The following is an 18,392-nucleotide window of genomic DNA, read 5'->3' on the forward strand; positions in this document are numbered from 1 at the left end:
GACACACACACACACACACACACAGACTCAGACACACACACACACACACAGACTCAGACACACACACACACACACACACAGACTCGGACACACACACACAGACTCAGACACACACACACACACACACACATAGACTCAGACACACACACACACACATAGACTCAGACACACATACACACACAGACTCAGACACACACACACAGACTCAGACGCACACACACACACACACACACACACAGACTCAGACACACACACACACAGACTCAGACACACACACACACACACACACACAGACTCAGACACACACACACAGACTCAGACACACACACACAGACACACACACACAGACTCAGACACACACACACAGACTCAGACACACACACACACACAGACTCAGACACACACACACACACACAGACTCAGACACACACACACACACACACACAATACATTGTAATGTAGAGTTGTGTATTTCCAGCGGGGGTCAGCAGCACCCGGTGGAGGCGTGGCCAGAGATGACGCTGACGGCGGAGGGGACGCCCGCCGACGGCCTGTGGTTGGTCCGTCAGGGAGGGGCGGGGCCGGACACCGTGCCCCGTCATATGGCGCCTCCCACTGCGAGCAGGGACGGCCCCCGTGGGAGTGCCATGGCGGAGAAGCGGGCCCGCCTCCAGCAGATCATGCAGCGCTCGCTCAGTGAGTCCGACTCAGACGCCTGTCTGCCGGAAGCCCCGCCCACTCACGCCTCGCGACCCGACAGGCCCACCCACCTGCCCATCGCAGATGAGCACCTGCAGCTGGTGACGACCACCCTTAGCCCCTCCCCCACCTCCAGCGACCCCGAGGCCACGGACACCCCGGGCGAGGCGGACGGCGGCCCCAAAGCGGCCACCAGCCCCAAAAGCGCCCTCAAGTCCCCGTCGTCCCGCAGGAAGACGGCGCACAACCTGAAGCTGCGGGTCACCTTTGACGAGCACGTGCAGCGCAGCCAGGAGGCGGAGCCTAGCAGAGGCAAGGACAGGACGCCCCCGGCAAGCTGGGACGCCAAGCGGCCCTTTGGGGCCTTCCGATCCATCATGGAGAGTCTCAGTGGCAACACCAACTCTCCTGCCAGGAGGGCGGAGGGCGGGGCCTCCAAGGCCAAGACCAGGAGCAGCCATGTTTGATCATGTGACCTCCATGTTTGATCACGTGACCTCCGTGTTTGATCACGTGACCTCTACTTGATCTCTATTGACACAGCACAAGTAAGTCATGTGACCTGACAGGAAGCAGGGGTGTCCAAAGTTGATGACATCATAGAGGTGGATGTCAACTCATGAATAATAATCATGGACTTATGTTTCACACTTTTAGGACTAGGAGCCTTTTGGGGCCCCCGGGGAGCTTTGTAGCATTGACCTTTAACTTCACTTCCAATGACCTTTAACTTCACTCCCGATGACCTTTAACTTCACTTCCAATGACCTTTACTTATAATGACAACACACAACACCCCATAATGACAACACACAACACCCCATAATGACAACACACAACACCCCATAATGACAACACACAACACCCCATAATGACAACACACAACACCCCATAATGACAACACCCCATAATGACAACACACAACACCCCATAATGACAACACGCAACACCCCATAATGACAACACACAACACCCCATAATGACAACACACAACACCCCATAATGACAACACGCAACACCCCATAATGACAACACACAACACCCCATAATGACAACACACAACACCCCATAATGACAACACACAACACCCCATAATGACAACACACAACACCCCATAATGACAACACCCCATAATGACAACACACAACACCCCATAATGACAACACACAACACCCCATAATGACAACACACAACACCCCATAATGACAACCTTAAATCTTGCAAATGTATGAAAAAGAACAAGAGAAATATGAATGCAGCAATGCACAGAGACATCCTGGGTGACTATTTTGCTTTTGTTATCAACTTCCTGTCCTGCGCTTGTCAGTATGTGAAGTTAAAGTACCAATGTGGTGAAATGATTCTCTGCATTTGACCCATCACCCTTGTTCACCCCCTGGGAGGTGAGGGGAGCAGTGGGCAGCAGCAGTGGCTGCGCCCAGGAATCATTTTTTGGTGATTCAACCCCCAATTCCAAACCTTGATGCTGAGTGCCAAGCAGGGAGGTAATGGCTCCCATTTTTATAGTCTTTGAACTCAGGACCTAGCTATGTCAGGGCGGACACTCTAACCACTAGACCACTGCGCTGGTTTCCAGTCTGTGTTTTAAAGCACTTTTACATTCTCTTCCATGAACTACAGTAGTTCTACTTAGTTGCACCCGGGTTCTTCCATGAACTACAGTAGTTCTACTTAGTTGCACCCGGGTTCTTCCATGAACTACAGTAGTTCTACTTAGTTGCACCCGGGTTCTTTCATGAACTACAGTAGTTCTACTTAGTTGCACCCGGGTTCTTCCATGAACTACAGTAGTTCTACTTAGTTGCACCCGGGTTCTTCCATGAACTACAGTAGTTCTACTTAGTTGCACCCGGGTTCTTCCATGAACTACAGTAGTTGTACTTAGTTGCACCCGGGTTCTTCCATGAACTACAGTAGTTCTACTTAGTTGCACCCGGGTTCTTCCATGAACTACAGTAGTTCTACTTAGTTGCACCCGGGTTCTTCCATGAACTACAGTAGTTCTACTTAGTTGCACCCGGGTTCTTCCATGAACTACAGTAGTTCTACTTAGTTGCACCCGGGTTCTTCCATGAACTACAGTAGTTCTACTTAGTTGCACCCGGGTTCTTCCATGAACTACAGTAGTTGTACTTAGTTGCACCCGGGTTCTTCCATGAACTACAGTAGTTGTACTTAGTTGCACCCGGGTTCTTCCATGAACTACAGTAGTTGTACTTAGTTGCACCCGGGTTCTTTCATGAACTACAGTAGTTCTACTTAGTTGCACCCGGGTTCTTCCATGAACTACAGTAGTTGTACTTAGTTGCACCCGGGTTCTTCCATGAACTACAGTAGTTCTACTTAGTTGCACCCGGGTTCTTCCTTCTGGGCTGGTAGCCATTGTATCTACTTCCACCTAAGGCAGGTGTGCCAAAGGTGCATCAACAAAGTATTGAATCATTTCTTTCTTCTTCTTAATACATTTGCACACAAACTAAGTCATCAATAACTTGCTCACGGGCAGTACGGGTATTGTGTGTAGAATTTTGAGGACAAAATGGACTGCAATAAGATGTAAGGTAACACGTGGAGAAAGTGAAGTGTTGTACTGTACATCACAAGTTCATCTATAAATGTTATAAATAAAATACAAATATTAATATATGACTTATTTTCAATATTTCGATGACTGGAACCTTTAATGGTCACCAACATTGAGGGAGTCCTCATGCTTTACAACATTGAGGGAGTCCTCATGCTTTACAACATTGAGGGAGTCCTCATGCTTTACAACATTGAGGGAGTCCTCATGCTTTACAACATTGAGGGAGTCTTCATGCTTTACAACATTGAGGGAGTCTTCATGCTTTACAACATTGAGGGAGTCTTCATGCTTTACAACATTGAGGGAGTCCTCATGCTTTACAACATTGAGGGAGTCTTCATGCTTTACAACATTGAGGGAGTCTTCATGCTTTACAACATTGAGGGAGTCCTCATGCTTTACAACATTGAGGGAGTCTTCATGCTTTACAACATTGAGGGAGTCCTCATGCTTTACAACATTGAGGGAGTCTTCATGCTTTACAACATTGAGGGAGTCTTCATGCTTTACAACATTGAGGGAGTCTTCATGCTTTACAACATTGAGGGAGTCTTCATGCTTTACAACATTGAGGGAGTCTTCATGCTTTACAACATTGAGGGAGTCTTCATGCTTTACAACATTGAGGGAGTCCTCATGCTTTACAACATTGAGGGAGTCCTCATGCTTTACAACATTGAGGGAGTCTTCATGCTTTACAACATTGAGGGAGTCCTCGTGCTTTACAACATTGAGGGAGTCCTCATGCTTTACAACATTGAGGGAGTCTTCATGCTTTACAACATTGAGGGAGTCTTCATGCTTTACAACATTGAGGGAGTCTTCATGCTTTACAACATTGAGGGAGTCCTCATGCTTTACAACATTGAGGGAGTCTTCATGCTTTACAACATTGAGGGAGTCTTCATGCTTTACAACATTGAGGGAGTCTTCATGCTTTACAACATTGAGGGAGTCCTCATGCTTTACAACATTGAGGGAGTCTTCATGCTTTACAACATTGAGGGAGTCCTCATGCTTTACAACATTGAGGGAGTCTTCATGCTTTACAACATTGAGGGAGTCTTCATGCTTTACAACATTGAGGGAGTCTTCATGCTTTACAACATTGAGGGAGTCCTCATGCTTTACAACATTGAGGGAGTCCTCGTGCTTTACAACATTGAGGGAGTCCTCATGCTTTACAACATTGAGGGAGTCTTCATGCTTTACAACATTGAGGGAGTCCTCATGCTTTACAACATTGAGGGAGTCTTCATGCTTTACAACATTGAGGGAGTCCTCATGCTTTACAACATTGAGGGAGTCCTCATGCTTTACAACATTGAGGGAGTCCTCATGCTTTACAACATTGAGGGAGTCCTCATGCTTTACAACATTGAGGGAGTCTTCATGCTTTACAACATTGAGGGAGTCTTCATGCTTTACAACATTGAGGGAGTCTTCATGCTTTACAACATTGAGGGAGTCTTCATGCTTTACAACATTGAGGGAGTCTTCATGCTTTACAACATTGAGGGAGTCCTCATGCTTTACAACATCCCTCAGGGGGAGAAGTTTGGACACCCCTGACGTAAATGCAATAAATGACCTTATTTAACTTCTGTAATGTCTCTCCATCTTGTGCAGGCTATTGTTAGCAGCAAGCTAAGCATTGTTGGCAGCAAGCTAAGCATTGTTAGCAGCAAGCTAAGCATTGTTGGCAGCAAGCTAAGCATTGTTAGCAGCAAGCTAAGCATTGTTAGCAGCAAGCTAAGCATTGTTAGCAGCAAGCTAAGCATTGTTGGCAGCAAGCTAAGCATTGTTGGCAGCAAGTTAAGCATTGTTAGCAGCAAGTTAAGCATTGTTAGCAGCAAGCTAAGCATTGTTGGCAGCAAGCTAAGCATTGTTGGCAGCAAGCTAAGCATTGTTAGCAGCAAGCTAAGCATTGTTATCAGCAAGCTAAGCATTGTTAGCAGCAAGCTAAGCATTCAGTCAAAGGTATATTTGTCCAGAGCTGAGCAATGTTGAGAAGATGCTGGCGTGGTCACGAGGGAGCGCACTAATAAAGCACAATGTGGTTTAAGGTTGTGAAAAAGGTCCACTTAGCAGACTGGATTGATGAGGTCTGACGGCCGCCCGGCCTAATGGGCCTGGTCCTAATGGCCGCCCTCCATCATGTGCAACATGAGCTAGCAGCCACACTATTAGCTAAACAAGCATGGCCGACTTCTCTACATGAACACCTGTGGGAATAGCCTGATGAATCACACCTTTAAGGGCTGGGGGGGGGCGGGGCTTAGCGGGCACACGTCTGAGATGAGCTTTGACAGCTATGGATTTTTATGTCTGTTATTTATGTGCTGCTTTCACGCAGTCCATCACTTTTAATTGGCGGGGGCACTTCCTGGCCCGTCAACAACAGGAATTGACGCTCCTCCAAAACAGCCATTGACCTCCGACACGCCTCGTGGACCACGTGCCTTTTCCCGCCTCGTCTCGGTCGCACCTTTTATTTCCTCCTGGGACACGTTCGCGACCCCCCGCAAAATAAAGGTGACGGCCACGTGCACGGGGGGGCCGGACAAAAGGGCAACCGTCTCGAAAAAATGTATTCACATCAAAATCACGATTTTTATTTTGATTCTAAATGTTGCTAATTTGAAAGAATACACATTTAGGAAGAGGTTTTCAGCGTTGCCATGTTTGTACAACTTCCTTCTCCTTTACAAGGACAAGAAGGCGTGTCGGCGGCCATTGGAGGACAAAAGAGGAACATTTCTATCGGCCAGAAAGGAAATGTGGGAAATTAAGACGACATTTCCTGCAACTATTGACCTTCCACCAACCTCATGTAGCACACATTGTTGTACTACGTCATTTACTAACATTATTATCATGGCAAAGGACAAAACATGCATGCAAATAATTCACATTTCTCTATCCTTTAGCCACGCCCCCTCAGCTAATACACTTCCAGTGTTGTTTACATGCGCCAGGCCAACAACATAATACACGCTCTACGAGCACGACAAATGTCATTATTAGCACAGTAGAAATGTCATTATTAGCACAGTAGAAATGTCATTATTAGCACAGTAGAAAGACATCAACTGTGTGGCTCGAAGACAACAACAACAACAGCGAGTATCTTCAGCTGAGGTGAGCCTTCAACACATTTTTTTAATGTGTTGACAATATGAACGTGCATCGTGTCTTTACTGTACTCAGCCACAGAAGTACACTACCGTTCAAAAGTTTGGGGTCACCCAAACAATTTAGTGTTCGAGCCTTCATTTCTAAGAACAAGAATAGACTGTCGAGTTTCAGATAAAAGTTCTCTTTTTCTGGCCATTTTGAGTGTTTAATTGAGCCCACAAATGTGATGCTCCAGAAACTCAATCTGCTCAAAAGGTCAGTTTTGTAGCTTCTGTAACGAGCTAAAGTGTTTTCAGATGTGTGAACATGATTGCACAAGGGTTTTCTAATCATCAATTAGCCTTCTGAGCCAATGAGCAAACACATTGTACCATTAGAACACTGGAGTGATAGTTGCTGGAAATGGGCCTATATGTAGATATTGCACCAAAAAGCAGACATTTGCAGCTAGAATAGTCATTTAGCACATTAGCAATGTATAGAGTGTATTTCTGTAAAGTTAAGACTAGTTTAAAGTTATGATGGGTTCTCACTTCTCTGTGAAGCGCTTTGAGTGTCTAGAAAAGCGCTATATAAATCTAATCCATTATTATTATTATTATTATCTTCATTGAAAAGTACAGTGCTTTTCCTTCAAAAATAAGGACATTTACATGTGACCCCAAACTTTTGAACGCTAGTGTATGTTGACAATATGAACGTGCATCGTGTCTCTACTGTACTCCGCCACAGAAGTATGTGTATTGGTAGACTTCCGGTCGGATGGGTTTACACGGGCCACATTTCCGGTGTTGCCCGGGGAAACCACAGACTGAATGACGTTGACAAATCCAGCAAAGAGTTAAGTCCATCTATTGACGCTATAATATTTTATGAAAAAGTGATATTTTGAGGCAAAACTGAAACGTGACTTGAGGTTTGGGCAGCTGAGCTGGACGCCAAGAAGACAGTTGAGCTGTTGGACTTCAGTCCAAAAGTAGATTTGATTGAAAAAGGAGACCAAAGGTTCACTTGGCGGGGCAGAAAGGACAGGACTTGTTAGGACTAGACTGCAGCCAGATGCGTATGCAGTCCTGATGGATGGCGTGGGAACAGCTCAGCGGGTGGCGGCTCTCGGGGTCCACGGCGTTCTGGCACATGAGGCACAGCTGGCTGGCTGGCGGCGGCGGCCTGGAGGGGAAGGCGTCGCCCTGGGCCAGCTTGAGGCCCACCTGCTCGGCCACCTGGTCCACGGACATCCCGGCCAGAGTTCCCCGGGCGCTCTTCACCTGCTGCAGCAGCAGCGTCAGCTGGTTCCTGCTGCACTGCGGGAAGCGAGCCCCCAGCCGGTCCAGCACCTTCTCCAGGGGGCCGGAGGGCGGCGGAGGCGGCGAGGGGACCACCGGGTAGGCGGGCGTGGTCAAGGACTGGCTGGGAGGCGGCGGCAACCTGGCAGGAGCTCTGACGTAGGGGGGGTAGGGTGGCGGGGGCATGGCGTGGCGCGGCAGGTAGTGCGGGGGCGGTTGGAAGTATTGGGGGTGGTAGTGAGGCGGGGGCTGGAAGTAGTTGGGTCTGGGTGGGGGGGCAGGAAGCAGCGAGTTCATCATCTGTCTGAACTTGAGGTCGGCCTGCGAGACGAAGGACAAGTGGTCAGCGCTGCGTTGGGATTGAAAAGTGGGCGGGGCCATACCGTGGGCACGTGCGGCAGTGCGGCCACGTTGATCCTGGGCAGGGACTCCAGGTCGCGGCCCTGCTGGAGCAGCTGCAGGACCTCCTGGAAGCGGCGCTGCAGCTCGGCCTGGTTCCTGCGCACGGCCGCCTCCTTGCCGGCCCAGGTGGGCTTCTCCTGCTGGTACTGCTGCGGGAAGACCCTCTGCAGCACGCTCAGGTACTGCGCCACCTGCAACACAGCAGCGGTCAGCGCCACACCTCTCCACCAGGGGGAGGAGCTAACCTCGGCCAGCCAGGCCTTGATGCGCCCCATGGCCACGTCCCGCTGCATCTCCACGGCGGCGAGCTCGTCCTGCCCGGCGCTCTTCTCCGCCTCCCTGGTCTCCTTGGCCACCTGCTGCACCTCCTTCCTCAGCACCTCCAGCTCCTCCTGCCAGCGCCGCTGCTCCTCGCGCTGCTCCTCCGTCAGCGCCGCCAGCTTGGCGTCGCTCTGCCGCAGCTCCTGGGCCAGCCTGGTGGGCGGAGTCAGACGACGAAGGTGGCCCCGTCTGAGCGAAGAAAAAGACCTCACCTGCTCCTCTCCTCCTCGGCGCGGCTCCTCTCCGACGTCATCTCCTGCTTCTTGGACAGGAAGTTCTTCTTGCTGCTCTTGGCGTTGTTGAGCTGCAGCTTCACTCGCAGCGACTCCAGTTTCTCCAGCAGGACCTGCAGCGCTCGCAGGTTAACAGCCAGGAGAGCAAAACGCCGCCACAGATGTCACCTGATGCTGGCGGGTGGTCTGCGACTTCTTCTTCTGCAGCTGCTGCGTCCGCTCGCCTCGCTCGCCCTCGTCCTGTTCCCGCGACTTCATCATCTCACTGTGCTCCTTGGCCAGGACGTCACTGTACGCAAACATGGCCGCCACCTGCGCCTCCCAGTCCACGTCCGTGTTGACGCCGCCGTCACCCGTGCTGGCGTGCATCACCTCCTCCGTCTGCATGGACTTGTCCTGCACGTCTGTGGGGGATGTGACACTTTCAATGAAGCATGTGGATTCTTTTTAAACTAACCAATCAAAGGCTTGCACCAAGTTTGACTAGTACTCTCTAATTGCACCAAGTTTGACTAGTACTCTCTAATTGCACCAAGTTTGACTAGTACTCTCTAATTGCACCACCAAGTTTGACTAGTACTCTCTAATTGCACCACCAAGTTTGACTAGTACTCTCTAATTGCACCAAGTTTGACTAGTACTCTCTAATTGCACCACCAAGTTTGACTAGTACTCTCTAATTGCACCAAGTTTGACTAGTACTCTCTAATTGCACCACCAAGTTTGACTAGTACTCTCTAATTGCACCACCAAGTTTGACTAGTACTCTCTAATTGCACCAAGTTTGACTAGTACTCTCTAATTGCACCACCAAGTTTGACTAGTACTCTCTAATTGCACCACCAAGTTTGACTAGTACTCTCTAATTGCACCACCAAGTTTGACTAGTACTCTCTAATTGCACCACCAAGTTTGACTAGTACTCTCTAATTGCACCAAGTTTGACTAGTACTCTCTAATTGCACCACCAAGTTTGACTAGTACTCTCTAATTGCAGCAAGTTTGACTAGTACTCTCTAATTGCACCAAGTTTGACTAGTACTCTCTAAAGTCAAATAAACAAGCATCATGTTTACACATCAGCTACAACATGATTTCAAAAAGTGGTCTGTAATCATCAACATAATCATAACACACGCAACTCTTGGTTACAGTGTCGGTGACGTCACAGAGGTGGTTATAATACTTATTTACATTATAATACTGTAATAGTTTACCTCTCATGGTTACATTTGATAAGACCGCAGCAAACTCCTCCATTGTCTTCATGTTAGCATCCATGCTAACGGAGCTAACCGTGCAGTCACACCGGAAGTCAGCGCCGCACTTTCAGGTCCATGTGAGCGTCGCTCCTTTTAAAGCAACATTGTGACATCTTTTAAAAACAACATTGTGACACAACGTGGAGATGCTAATATAACTTATTTTTACGGACTTGCCTCTTTGTGATGTTAAGTTCCTGTTGTAAGCTGTTATACAGTATATGCCATGAGCTCTTATTCTGAAGGCGCGGAGAGCGGAAGTGGTGACACGTTGTGGTGGAGCGGAGTTTTGAAAAGAAAGGAAATAAAGTGGTCCTCGTGTAAAACTGGAGCCTCCGTGTTTGTTATTTTGTACTATTATACAGTATAGGCGATATATATATATATAAACCCTCGGTTACACTAAGTTTAACAGCGTGGAAAGGGCGAGAACGCTAGGATACGAAGATCGTCTATTGTCACCGTTCAACGAAAAACACCTTATTGCGCTTGCGTCTTTTTCTTGTCATGAATACAATCTGTGCAGCAGGCTGAACGCATAACTTGACTTGTGCTGGTGAAATAATTGTTTTTCAATACACAAACGAGCTTTAAAGGAATTGACGTGTTTTCCAAGAAAGGCTACGAAGTGAGACCTCGACAGCGTTGCGTCTCGCTTGTGACTTCCGGTCACATGACCGCGCCGAGGCGTCACGTGACTCCTCGCCCCGCCTCCCCCGCCTGGCTGCCAGGCAAGCTAGTGGACGTTAGCTCGCTAGCTTGGCCGCCCCGGAAGCACGCAGACATGGCGGACACACCCAGCCTCAGCCTCAGCCTCCCTGCGGACCAACACAGCGACTTCCAGGAGCTGGAGGACGCCGAGGACCTGTTCCCGGAGCTGGCGGGCCCTCGGGAGGTGAGGAGGCCGAGGGCAGCGGGCAGGACGGGGGGAGCCTTCAAAGGCGCCAAGCTTATGAAATAATGTTAGTGAGAGCAAAAGAAAGTCATGACACAACAGTAGAAACCTTCTGTGGTTACAATGGCAATTATAATAATAATAATAATGGTTACAATCACAATAATAATAATAATAATGTCAGGTGACAGTCATGCAGGTGAGTATGGGGCGTTCACGGACTGCAGGAATAATGTAACGTGAACATTGATTGATTAAAACTTTTATTAGTAGTACATATTCAGCAGCACATATTCCGTACAATTGACCACTAAATGGTAACACCCCAATAAGTTTTTACACTTGTTTAAGTCGGGGTCCACTTAAATTGATTCATGATACAGATATATACTATCATATATACTATCATCATAATACAGTCATCACACAAGTTCATCATCAGAGTATATACATTGAATGGGGGGGGGGGGGGGGGGGTTTGGTTGCTATCAGCACTTCAGTCATCAACAATTGCATCATCAGAGAAATGGACATTGAAACAGTGTAGGACTGACTTGGTAGGATATGTACAGCAAGTAGTGGACATAGAGAGAGAGATCAGACAGCATAAAAACAAGTATCTACATTTGATTATTTACAATCCGGGGAGGTATGATGTGGAAGGGAGGGTGTTAGTTTAGGGTTGAAGTTGTCTGGAGGTGTTCTTTTAGTGCGCTTTTGAAGGAGGATAGAGATGCCCTTTCTTTTACACCTGTTGGGAGTGCATTCCACATTGATGTGGCATAGAAAGAGAATGAGTTAAGACCTTTGTTAGTTCGGAATCTGGGTTTAACGTGGTTAGTGGAGCTCCCCCTGGTGTTGTGGTTATGGCGGTCATTTACGTTAAGGAAGTAGTTTGACATGTACTTGGGTATCAGGGAGGTGTAGTGGATTTTATAGACTAGGCTCAGTGCAAGTTGTTTAACTCTGTCCTCCACCTCGAGCCAGCCCACTTTGGAGAAGTGGGTAGGAGTGAGGTGTGATCTGGGGTGGAGGTCTAGAAGTAATCTGACTAGCTTGTTCTGGGATGTTTGGAGTTTAGATTTGAGGGTTTTGGAGGTGCTAGGGTACCAGGAGGTGCATGCGTAATGGAAAAAGGGTTGAACGAGAGTTCCCGCCAGAATCTTCATGGTGCTTTTGTTGACCAGAGAGGAGATTCTGTAGAGAAATCTCGTTCGTTGGTTGACCTTTTTGATGACCTTGGTTGCCATTTTATCACAGGAAAGATTAGCCTCTAGAATGGAACCTAGGTAGGTGACCTCATCTTTCCTGGTGATAACAATGTCACCCACTTTTATAGTGACGTCATTGACTTTCTTAAGGTTGATGTGGGACCCAAACAGGATGGATTCAGTTTTACCCAAGTGGATGGATAGCTTGTTGTCAGCGAGCCAGGTGCAAGTTCTACAGAGCTCAGCACTGAGGATTTTCTCCACCTGTGACTTGTCCTTGTCTGATACCAGCAGGGCAGAGTCATCCGCAAACAAGAACAATTCACAGTCGCATGCCGATGACATGTGGTTTATGTATATTAGGAACAGTAAAGGTCCCAATATACTGCCTTGGGGGACTCCACAGCTCACTGAGAGGGGGGGGGGGACACGGTGCCGTTCACCTCTACCACCTGTTCCCTCCCCTCCAAGTAAGATTGCATCCAGCTCCATGAGGTTTTGTTGAATCCGATTGCTCTGAGCTTATCCAACAGTATAGCGTGGTTAACGGTGTCAAAGGCCTTCTGAAGGTCCAGCATGACCATGCCGCAGTATTTGCCCGCGTCCACCTCATGTTTGATGTGGTCGCTCACATAGAGAAGGCATGTGTCAGTGGAGTGGTTAGTTCTGAAGTCAGATAGAGAAGGCGTGTGTCAGTAGAGTGGTTAGTTCTGAAGTCAGATAGAGAAGGCATGTGTCAGTGGAGGGGTTAGTTCTGAAGTCAGATAGAGAAGGCATGTGTCAGTGGAGTGGTTAGTTCTGAAGTCAGATAGAGAAGGCATGTGTCAGTGGAGTGGTTAGTTCTGAAGTCAGATAGAGAAGGCATGTGTCCGTGGAGTGGTTAGTTCTGAAGTCAGATAGAGAAGGCATGTGTCAGTGGAGTGGTTAGTTCTGAAGTCAGATAGAGAAGGCATGTGTCAGTGGAGTGGTTAGTTCTGAAGTCAGATAGAGAAGGCATGTGTCAGTGGAGTGGTTAGTTCTGAAGTCAGATAGAGAAGGCATGTGTCAGTGGAGTGGTTAGTTCTGAAGTCAGATAGAGAAGGCATGTGTCAGTGGAGTGGTTAGTTCTGAAGTCAGATAGAGAAGGCATGTGTCAGTGGAGTGGTTAGTTCTGAAGTCAGATAGAGAAGGCATGTGTCAGTGGAGTGGTTAGTTCTGAAGTCAGATTGGAATGTGTACATGAGTTTATTAGTGGCAAGGTAACTATCCACCTGTTCATAAACTATAAGAAAGGCAGCAACTGTGACCAACTAATAATAGTAATGTTTACTTTGTGTAGATTGTTATTATTTTACTCAAAGTTTGATGAAATGTGCTTGTTGTTGTTGGATGAAGTGATTGACACTTTTCGTCAGGTCAGCACTTAGTTGTCCTGAGTGAGTGTCAGCAGGGAGGAAGTTTCTGTCCACTCAGCTTGACCTTGGAAAACAAGAAAAAAAGTGTTGTTTTTAATGTGAAGTGTGTACTCAGGTGTGTGTGTGTGTGTGTGTGTGTGTGTGTGTGTGTGTGTGTGTGTGTGTGTGTGTGTGTGTGTGTGTGTGTGTGTGTGTGTGTGTGTGTGTGTGTGTGTGTGTGTGTGTGTGTGTGTGTCAATGTCAATATGTGACAGTCACATGTCTGGGTGCCTCAGGTGGAAGTGGGCGTTTGATGCTTACCTTTTTTTCTCACTTCCTGTGTCAGGCAGACCCGGCCCGTCTGGACATCAGCACCAAGAGCAACGGGCCCAAACAGGACTTCTTCTTTGACGACGACGCAGATGACCTGTTTGCAGGTACACACGGGGCTTGTTGACGGCCGCCATCTTGTCAGATCCTCCCTGGCGTGGGTGTTTCCATGGCCCGCTGTGATTGTCAGTGGTCAAGGAGGCCGCTACACCACTTTTGGAGTGGATGTTCATATGCGGTGAAAGTGATTTCAACATAAAAGTATTTGTCTTAACATCATTTATTGGGAAGTGTGGGAGCAGTAGTGACATCATGCTGAATGATGGGTCTTTACTTTGGAAACAAAAGAAGACTTCACCAACGCCTCTATTACGTGTCTCAGAGGAGCAGCAACATTTGCATTTCAAAATAAGGGAAATGTGGTCAAAATACAACATTTCTTTACATGACAATAACTCACATCTACTCAATTGTATAGCTTTTTATGCATTGAATAAGTTTCCTTGTGAGGAACCCTAAAATATCCATCCATCCATTTTCTACCGCTTATTCCCTTTGGGGTGGCGAGGGTGCTGGAGCCTATCCCAGCTACAATCAGGTGGAAGGCGGGTACACCCTAAAATATTGCCAACATTAAAAAAACCAAAACAATTTTAGATTATGGTTGAGACATTTTTCAAGATGGCTGACATCATTTCTTCCTGGATGTTACAGAAAGTATGAGAATGTGTGAGCTGCTGCCTGCTCTTCTACAAACCCCGTTTCCATGTGAGTTGGGAAATGGTGTTAGATGTAAATATAAACAGAATACAATGATTTGCAAATCCTTTTCAAGCCATATTCAGTTGAATATGCTACAAAGACAACATATTTCATGTTCTAACTCATAAACATTCTTTTTTTTGCAAATAATCATTAACTTTAGAATTTGATGTCAGCAACACGTGACAAAGAAGTTGTGAAAGGTGGCAATAAATACTGATAAAGTTGAGGAATGCTCATCAAACACTTATTTGGAACATCCCACAGGTGTGCAGGCTAATTGGGAACAGGTGGGTGCCATGATTGGGTATAAAAGTAGATTCCATGAAATGCTCAGTCATTCACAAACAAGGATGGGGCGAGGGTCACCACTTTGTCAACAAATGCCTGAGCAAATTGTTGAACAGTTTAAGAACAACCTTTCTCAAGCAGCTATTGCAAGGAATTGAGGGATTTCACCATCTACACTCCGTAATATCATCAAAGGGTTCAGAGAATGTGGAGAAATCACTGCAGGTAAGCAGCTAAGCCCGTGACCTTCCATCCCTCAGGCTGTACTGCAGCAACAAGCCACATCAGTGTGTAAAGGACATCACCACATGGGCTCAGGAACACTTCAGAAAGCCACTGTCAGTAACTACAGTTGGTCGCTACATCTGTAAGTGCAAGTTAAAACTCTCCTATGCAAGGCGAAAACCCTTTATCAACAACACCCAGAAACGCCGTCGGCTTCGCTGGGCCTCCAACTCATCTAAGATGGACTGATACAAAGTGGAAAAGTGTTCTGTGGTCTGACGAGTCCACATTTCTAATTGTTTTTGGAAACTGTGGACGTCGTGTCCTCCGGACCAAAGAGGAAAAGAACCATCCGGATTGTTATAGTCGCAAAGTGTAAAAGGCAGCATGTGTGATGGTATGGGGGTGTATTAGTGGCCAAGACGTGGGTAACTTACACATCTGTGAAGGCACCATTAATGCTGAAAGGTACATACAGCTTTTGGAGCAACATATGTTGCCATCCAAGCAACGTTACCATGGACGCCCCTGCTTATTTCAGCAAGACAATGCCAAGCCACGTGTTACATCAACGTGGCTTCATAGTAAAAGAGTGCGGGTACTAGACTGGCCTGCCTGTAGTCCAGACATTGAAAATGTGTGGCACCTGCAATGTGAGAAGGGAGACCCCCGGACTGTTGAACAACTTAAGCTGTACATCAAGCAAGAATGGGACATAATTCCACTTCAAAAATGTGTCTCCTCACTTCCCAAACCTTTACTGAGTGTTGTTCAAAGGAAAGGCCATGTAACACAGTGGTGAACATGCCCTTTCCCAACTACTTTGGCACGTGTTGCAGCCATGAAATTCTAAGTTAATGATTATTTGCAAAAAAAAGAAAGTTTATGAGTTTGAACATGAAATATGTTGTCTTTGTAGCATATTCAACTGAATATGGCTTGAAAAGGATTTACAAATCATTGTATTCTGTTTATATTTACATCTAACACCATTTCCCAACTCATATGGAAACTAGGGATGGGCGATACCACACTTTTAGGATTCAATACGATACCGATACTTTTTCTTGCATTTTCATCGATACCGATACCGATACCGATACCAATAATTTTTTATTGGCAATTTTTTTGTCAGTCAAAAATATTATTACTATTGTTATTATTTAAGACAAATCACAAGACAAATACAGACCATTTATACCACATTTATTATGGTCAATATATAATAAAAGTAAAATTAAAATAAATAACAAATATGAAAAATAAATTAAATATTATATATAATAATAACTATATATTATATATAATAATAATTAAATATTAGGGCTTTCCAATTAACAGTCAAATCCAAATTGCAAGAAGCTGCAGTTATTTTTTAAAGTTTGTGATATAATTAGCAATTAATGAAATATGAAATAGGCTAATGTTTTCGAAATGTAAGAAATCATGTAACAGATTAAAACCAAAATCACATTCAATCATATATTCAAGATTTTCTTGGAAAAAAATAAAAGTGTAATGCAAAGATGAAGAATCTCCAAATTGTATTTCTTTCTTATCTTGTTTTAAATATTCAAGCAATTTTCAACTAACAGTAAATTCCCCTGTGTGGAAATTATTTGAATTTAGGATAATCATTTAAACAAAAATATTCAGTAAACATTACTAAAAAAACAAACAAACAATGCCTGTTTTAAGTCAACAATTGGACAACACTGGATATGTCGGCTGGCTGTGTGTGTGTGTGTGTGTGTGTGTGTGTGTGTGTGTGTGTGTGTGTGTTGCACGTTGACGACGCTCATTGGCTGTCTCCTGTCACGTGACTGGGCCAGCTCTATACTCTGCCAGGTACAGGTGTGTCCCAGCACATAGGAAGTTAAGTAAGTCATCAAAAACATCTGAAAGTGATGCTTGCACCCCCCACACGCCCTTTTTTGGTTTATATCCATACTTTTTTCAGAAAAGTGATGCCAAATGAGTAGCGTGTGAGTATCGATATATCGATACCACAGGATCGATACGCACATCCCTAATGGAAACGGGGTTTGTATATATATGTATTTATATATATATGTATGTGTATATATATGTATGTATATATATATGTATGTATATATATATGTATGTGTATATATATGTATGTATATATATATATATGTGTATATATATGTATGTGTATATATATGTATGTGTATATATATGTATGTATATATATATGTATGTATATATATATGTATGTGTATATATATGTATGTGTATATATATATGTATGTGTATATATATGTATGTGTATATATATGTATGTATATATATGTATGTATATATATATGTATGTATATATATATATATGTATGTATATATATATATGTATGTGTATATATATGTATGTATATATATATGTATGTGTATATATATGTATGTGTATATATATGTATGTGTATATATATGTATGTGTATATATATGTATGTGTATATATATGTATGTATATATATGTATGTATATATATATGTATGTATATATATATATGTATGTGTATATATATGTATGTGTATATATATGTATGTATATATATATGTATGTGTATATATATGTATGTGTATATATATGTATGTGTATATATATGTATGTATATATATGTATGTATATATATATGTATGTATATATATATATGTATGTGTATATATATGTATGTGTATATATATGTATGTATATATATATGTATGTGTATATATATGTATGTGTATATATATGTATGTGTATATATATGTATGTATATATATGTATGTATATATATATGTATGTATATATATATATGTATGTGTATATATATGTATGTGTATATATATGTATGTATATATATATGTATGTGTATATATATGTATGTGTATATATATGTATGTGTATATGTATATGTATGTAAGTAAGTATTTGTGTGTTTGCATGTGTAGAGGCCACAGAGGAAGTGTCCCTGGACAGTCCAGAGAGGGAAGTCCTGCTGTCTGACGGCCCCTCCCCCGCCATCACCCCCATCACGCCGCCATGCTCCGTCATCACTCCTCTCATCGGCCACGCCCATGACGACATGTTTACACACTCTTCCTTTGACGAGGTCACACACACACACACACACACACACACACACACACACACACACACACACACACACACACACACACACACACACACACACACACACACACACAGAGAGCGAGAGAGAGAGAGAGAGAGGAGTGAGATGTTGTGGTTGTGTCAGCAGGTGGAGGTGGAGGGTGGAGGTGAGGTGCACATCAGTGTGTCAGACCCTGAGAAAGTGGGTGAGTGAAGTCTTGACATAGAAAGTCTGTTCCAGGGTCAA

At 44.9% G+C, this 18,392-nt stretch overlaps 3 protein-coding genes across 6 annotated transcripts in view; 2 read left to right on the forward strand and 1 right to left on the reverse strand.

Annotated features, from left to right (window-relative positions):
* LOC133631952 (synphilin-1-like) overlaps window positions 1-3,440 on the forward strand; it is a 22,506-nt gene extending 19,066 nt beyond the window's left edge. The window contains exon 11 of one of the 2 annotated variants that reach the window (XM_062024158.1): window positions 479-3,440. In XM_062024158.1, coding sequence (XP_061880142.1) covers window positions 479-1,166 — 688 coding nt within the window. In that variant the 3' untranslated portion in view covers window positions 1,167-3,440. The remainder of the gene's footprint in view (window positions 1-478) is intronic. The other variant, XM_062024157.1, reaches the window with a different exon arrangement.
* Window positions 3,441-5,296: 1,856 nt separating this feature from the next.
* LOC133632716 (RING finger protein 214-like) lies at window positions 5,297-10,602 on the reverse strand. 2 transcript variants are annotated; one of them, XM_062025322.1, is made up of 7 exons: window positions 10,127-10,602; window positions 9,905-10,039; window positions 8,856-9,091; window positions 8,667-8,800; window positions 8,379-8,607; window positions 8,115-8,324; window positions 5,297-8,052 (listed from the first exon to the last, which is right to left on the reverse strand). In XM_062025322.1, the coding sequence occupies exons 2-7, from the start codon at window positions 9,966-9,968 to the stop codon at window positions 7,453-7,455; spliced, it is 1,473 nt and encodes a 490-aa protein (XP_061881306.1). In that variant the 5' UTR covers window positions 9,969-10,039; window positions 10,127-10,602; the 3' UTR covers window positions 5,297-7,452. The 2 variants fall into 2 exon arrangements, with proteins under 2 accessions (XP_061881306.1, XP_061881307.1); XM_062025323.1 differs by lacking the exon at window positions 10,127-10,602 and having other exon boundaries at window positions 9,905-10,112.
* A 5-nt stretch (window positions 10,603-10,607) lies between these two features.
* LOC133632715 (sorting nexin-2-like) overlaps window positions 10,608-18,392 on the forward strand; it is a 32,776-nt gene continuing 24,991 nt past the window's right edge. The window contains exons 1-4 of one of the 2 annotated variants that reach the window (XM_062025320.1): window positions 10,608-10,844; window positions 13,775-13,865; window positions 17,986-18,146; window positions 18,291-18,351. In XM_062025320.1, coding sequence (XP_061881304.1) covers window positions 10,623-10,844; window positions 13,775-13,865; window positions 17,986-18,146; window positions 18,291-18,351 — 535 coding nt within the window. In that variant the 5' untranslated portion in view covers window positions 10,608-10,622. The remainder of the gene's footprint in view (window positions 10,845-13,774; window positions 13,866-17,985; window positions 18,147-18,290; window positions 18,352-18,392) is intronic. The other variant, XM_062025321.1, reaches the window with a different exon arrangement.

Source organism: Entelurus aequoreus, linkage group LG17 (assembly GCF_033978785.1).
Source record: "Entelurus aequoreus isolate RoL-2023_Sb linkage group LG17, RoL_Eaeq_v1.1, whole genome shotgun sequence".
Classification (NCBI taxonomy): domain Eukaryota; kingdom Metazoa; phylum Chordata; class Actinopteri; order Syngnathiformes; family Syngnathidae; genus Entelurus; species Entelurus aequoreus.

Bases quoted from the DNA above. Each gene is read 5' to 3' on its own strand.
- LOC133632716 (XM_062025322.1), bottom strand. From the start codon at position 9,968: ATGGATGCTAACATGAAGACAATGGAGGAGTTTGCTGCGGTCTTATCA. The intron at 9,092-9,904 runs GTAAACTATTAC...CATCCCCCACAG, and splicing joins ATCAAATGTAACCATGAGAG to ACGTGCAGGACAAGTCCATG. The intron at 8,325-8,378 runs GTTAGCTCCTCC...GCTGTGTTGCAG, and splicing joins TCAAGGCCTGGCTGGCCGAG to GTGGCGCAGTACCTGAGCGT.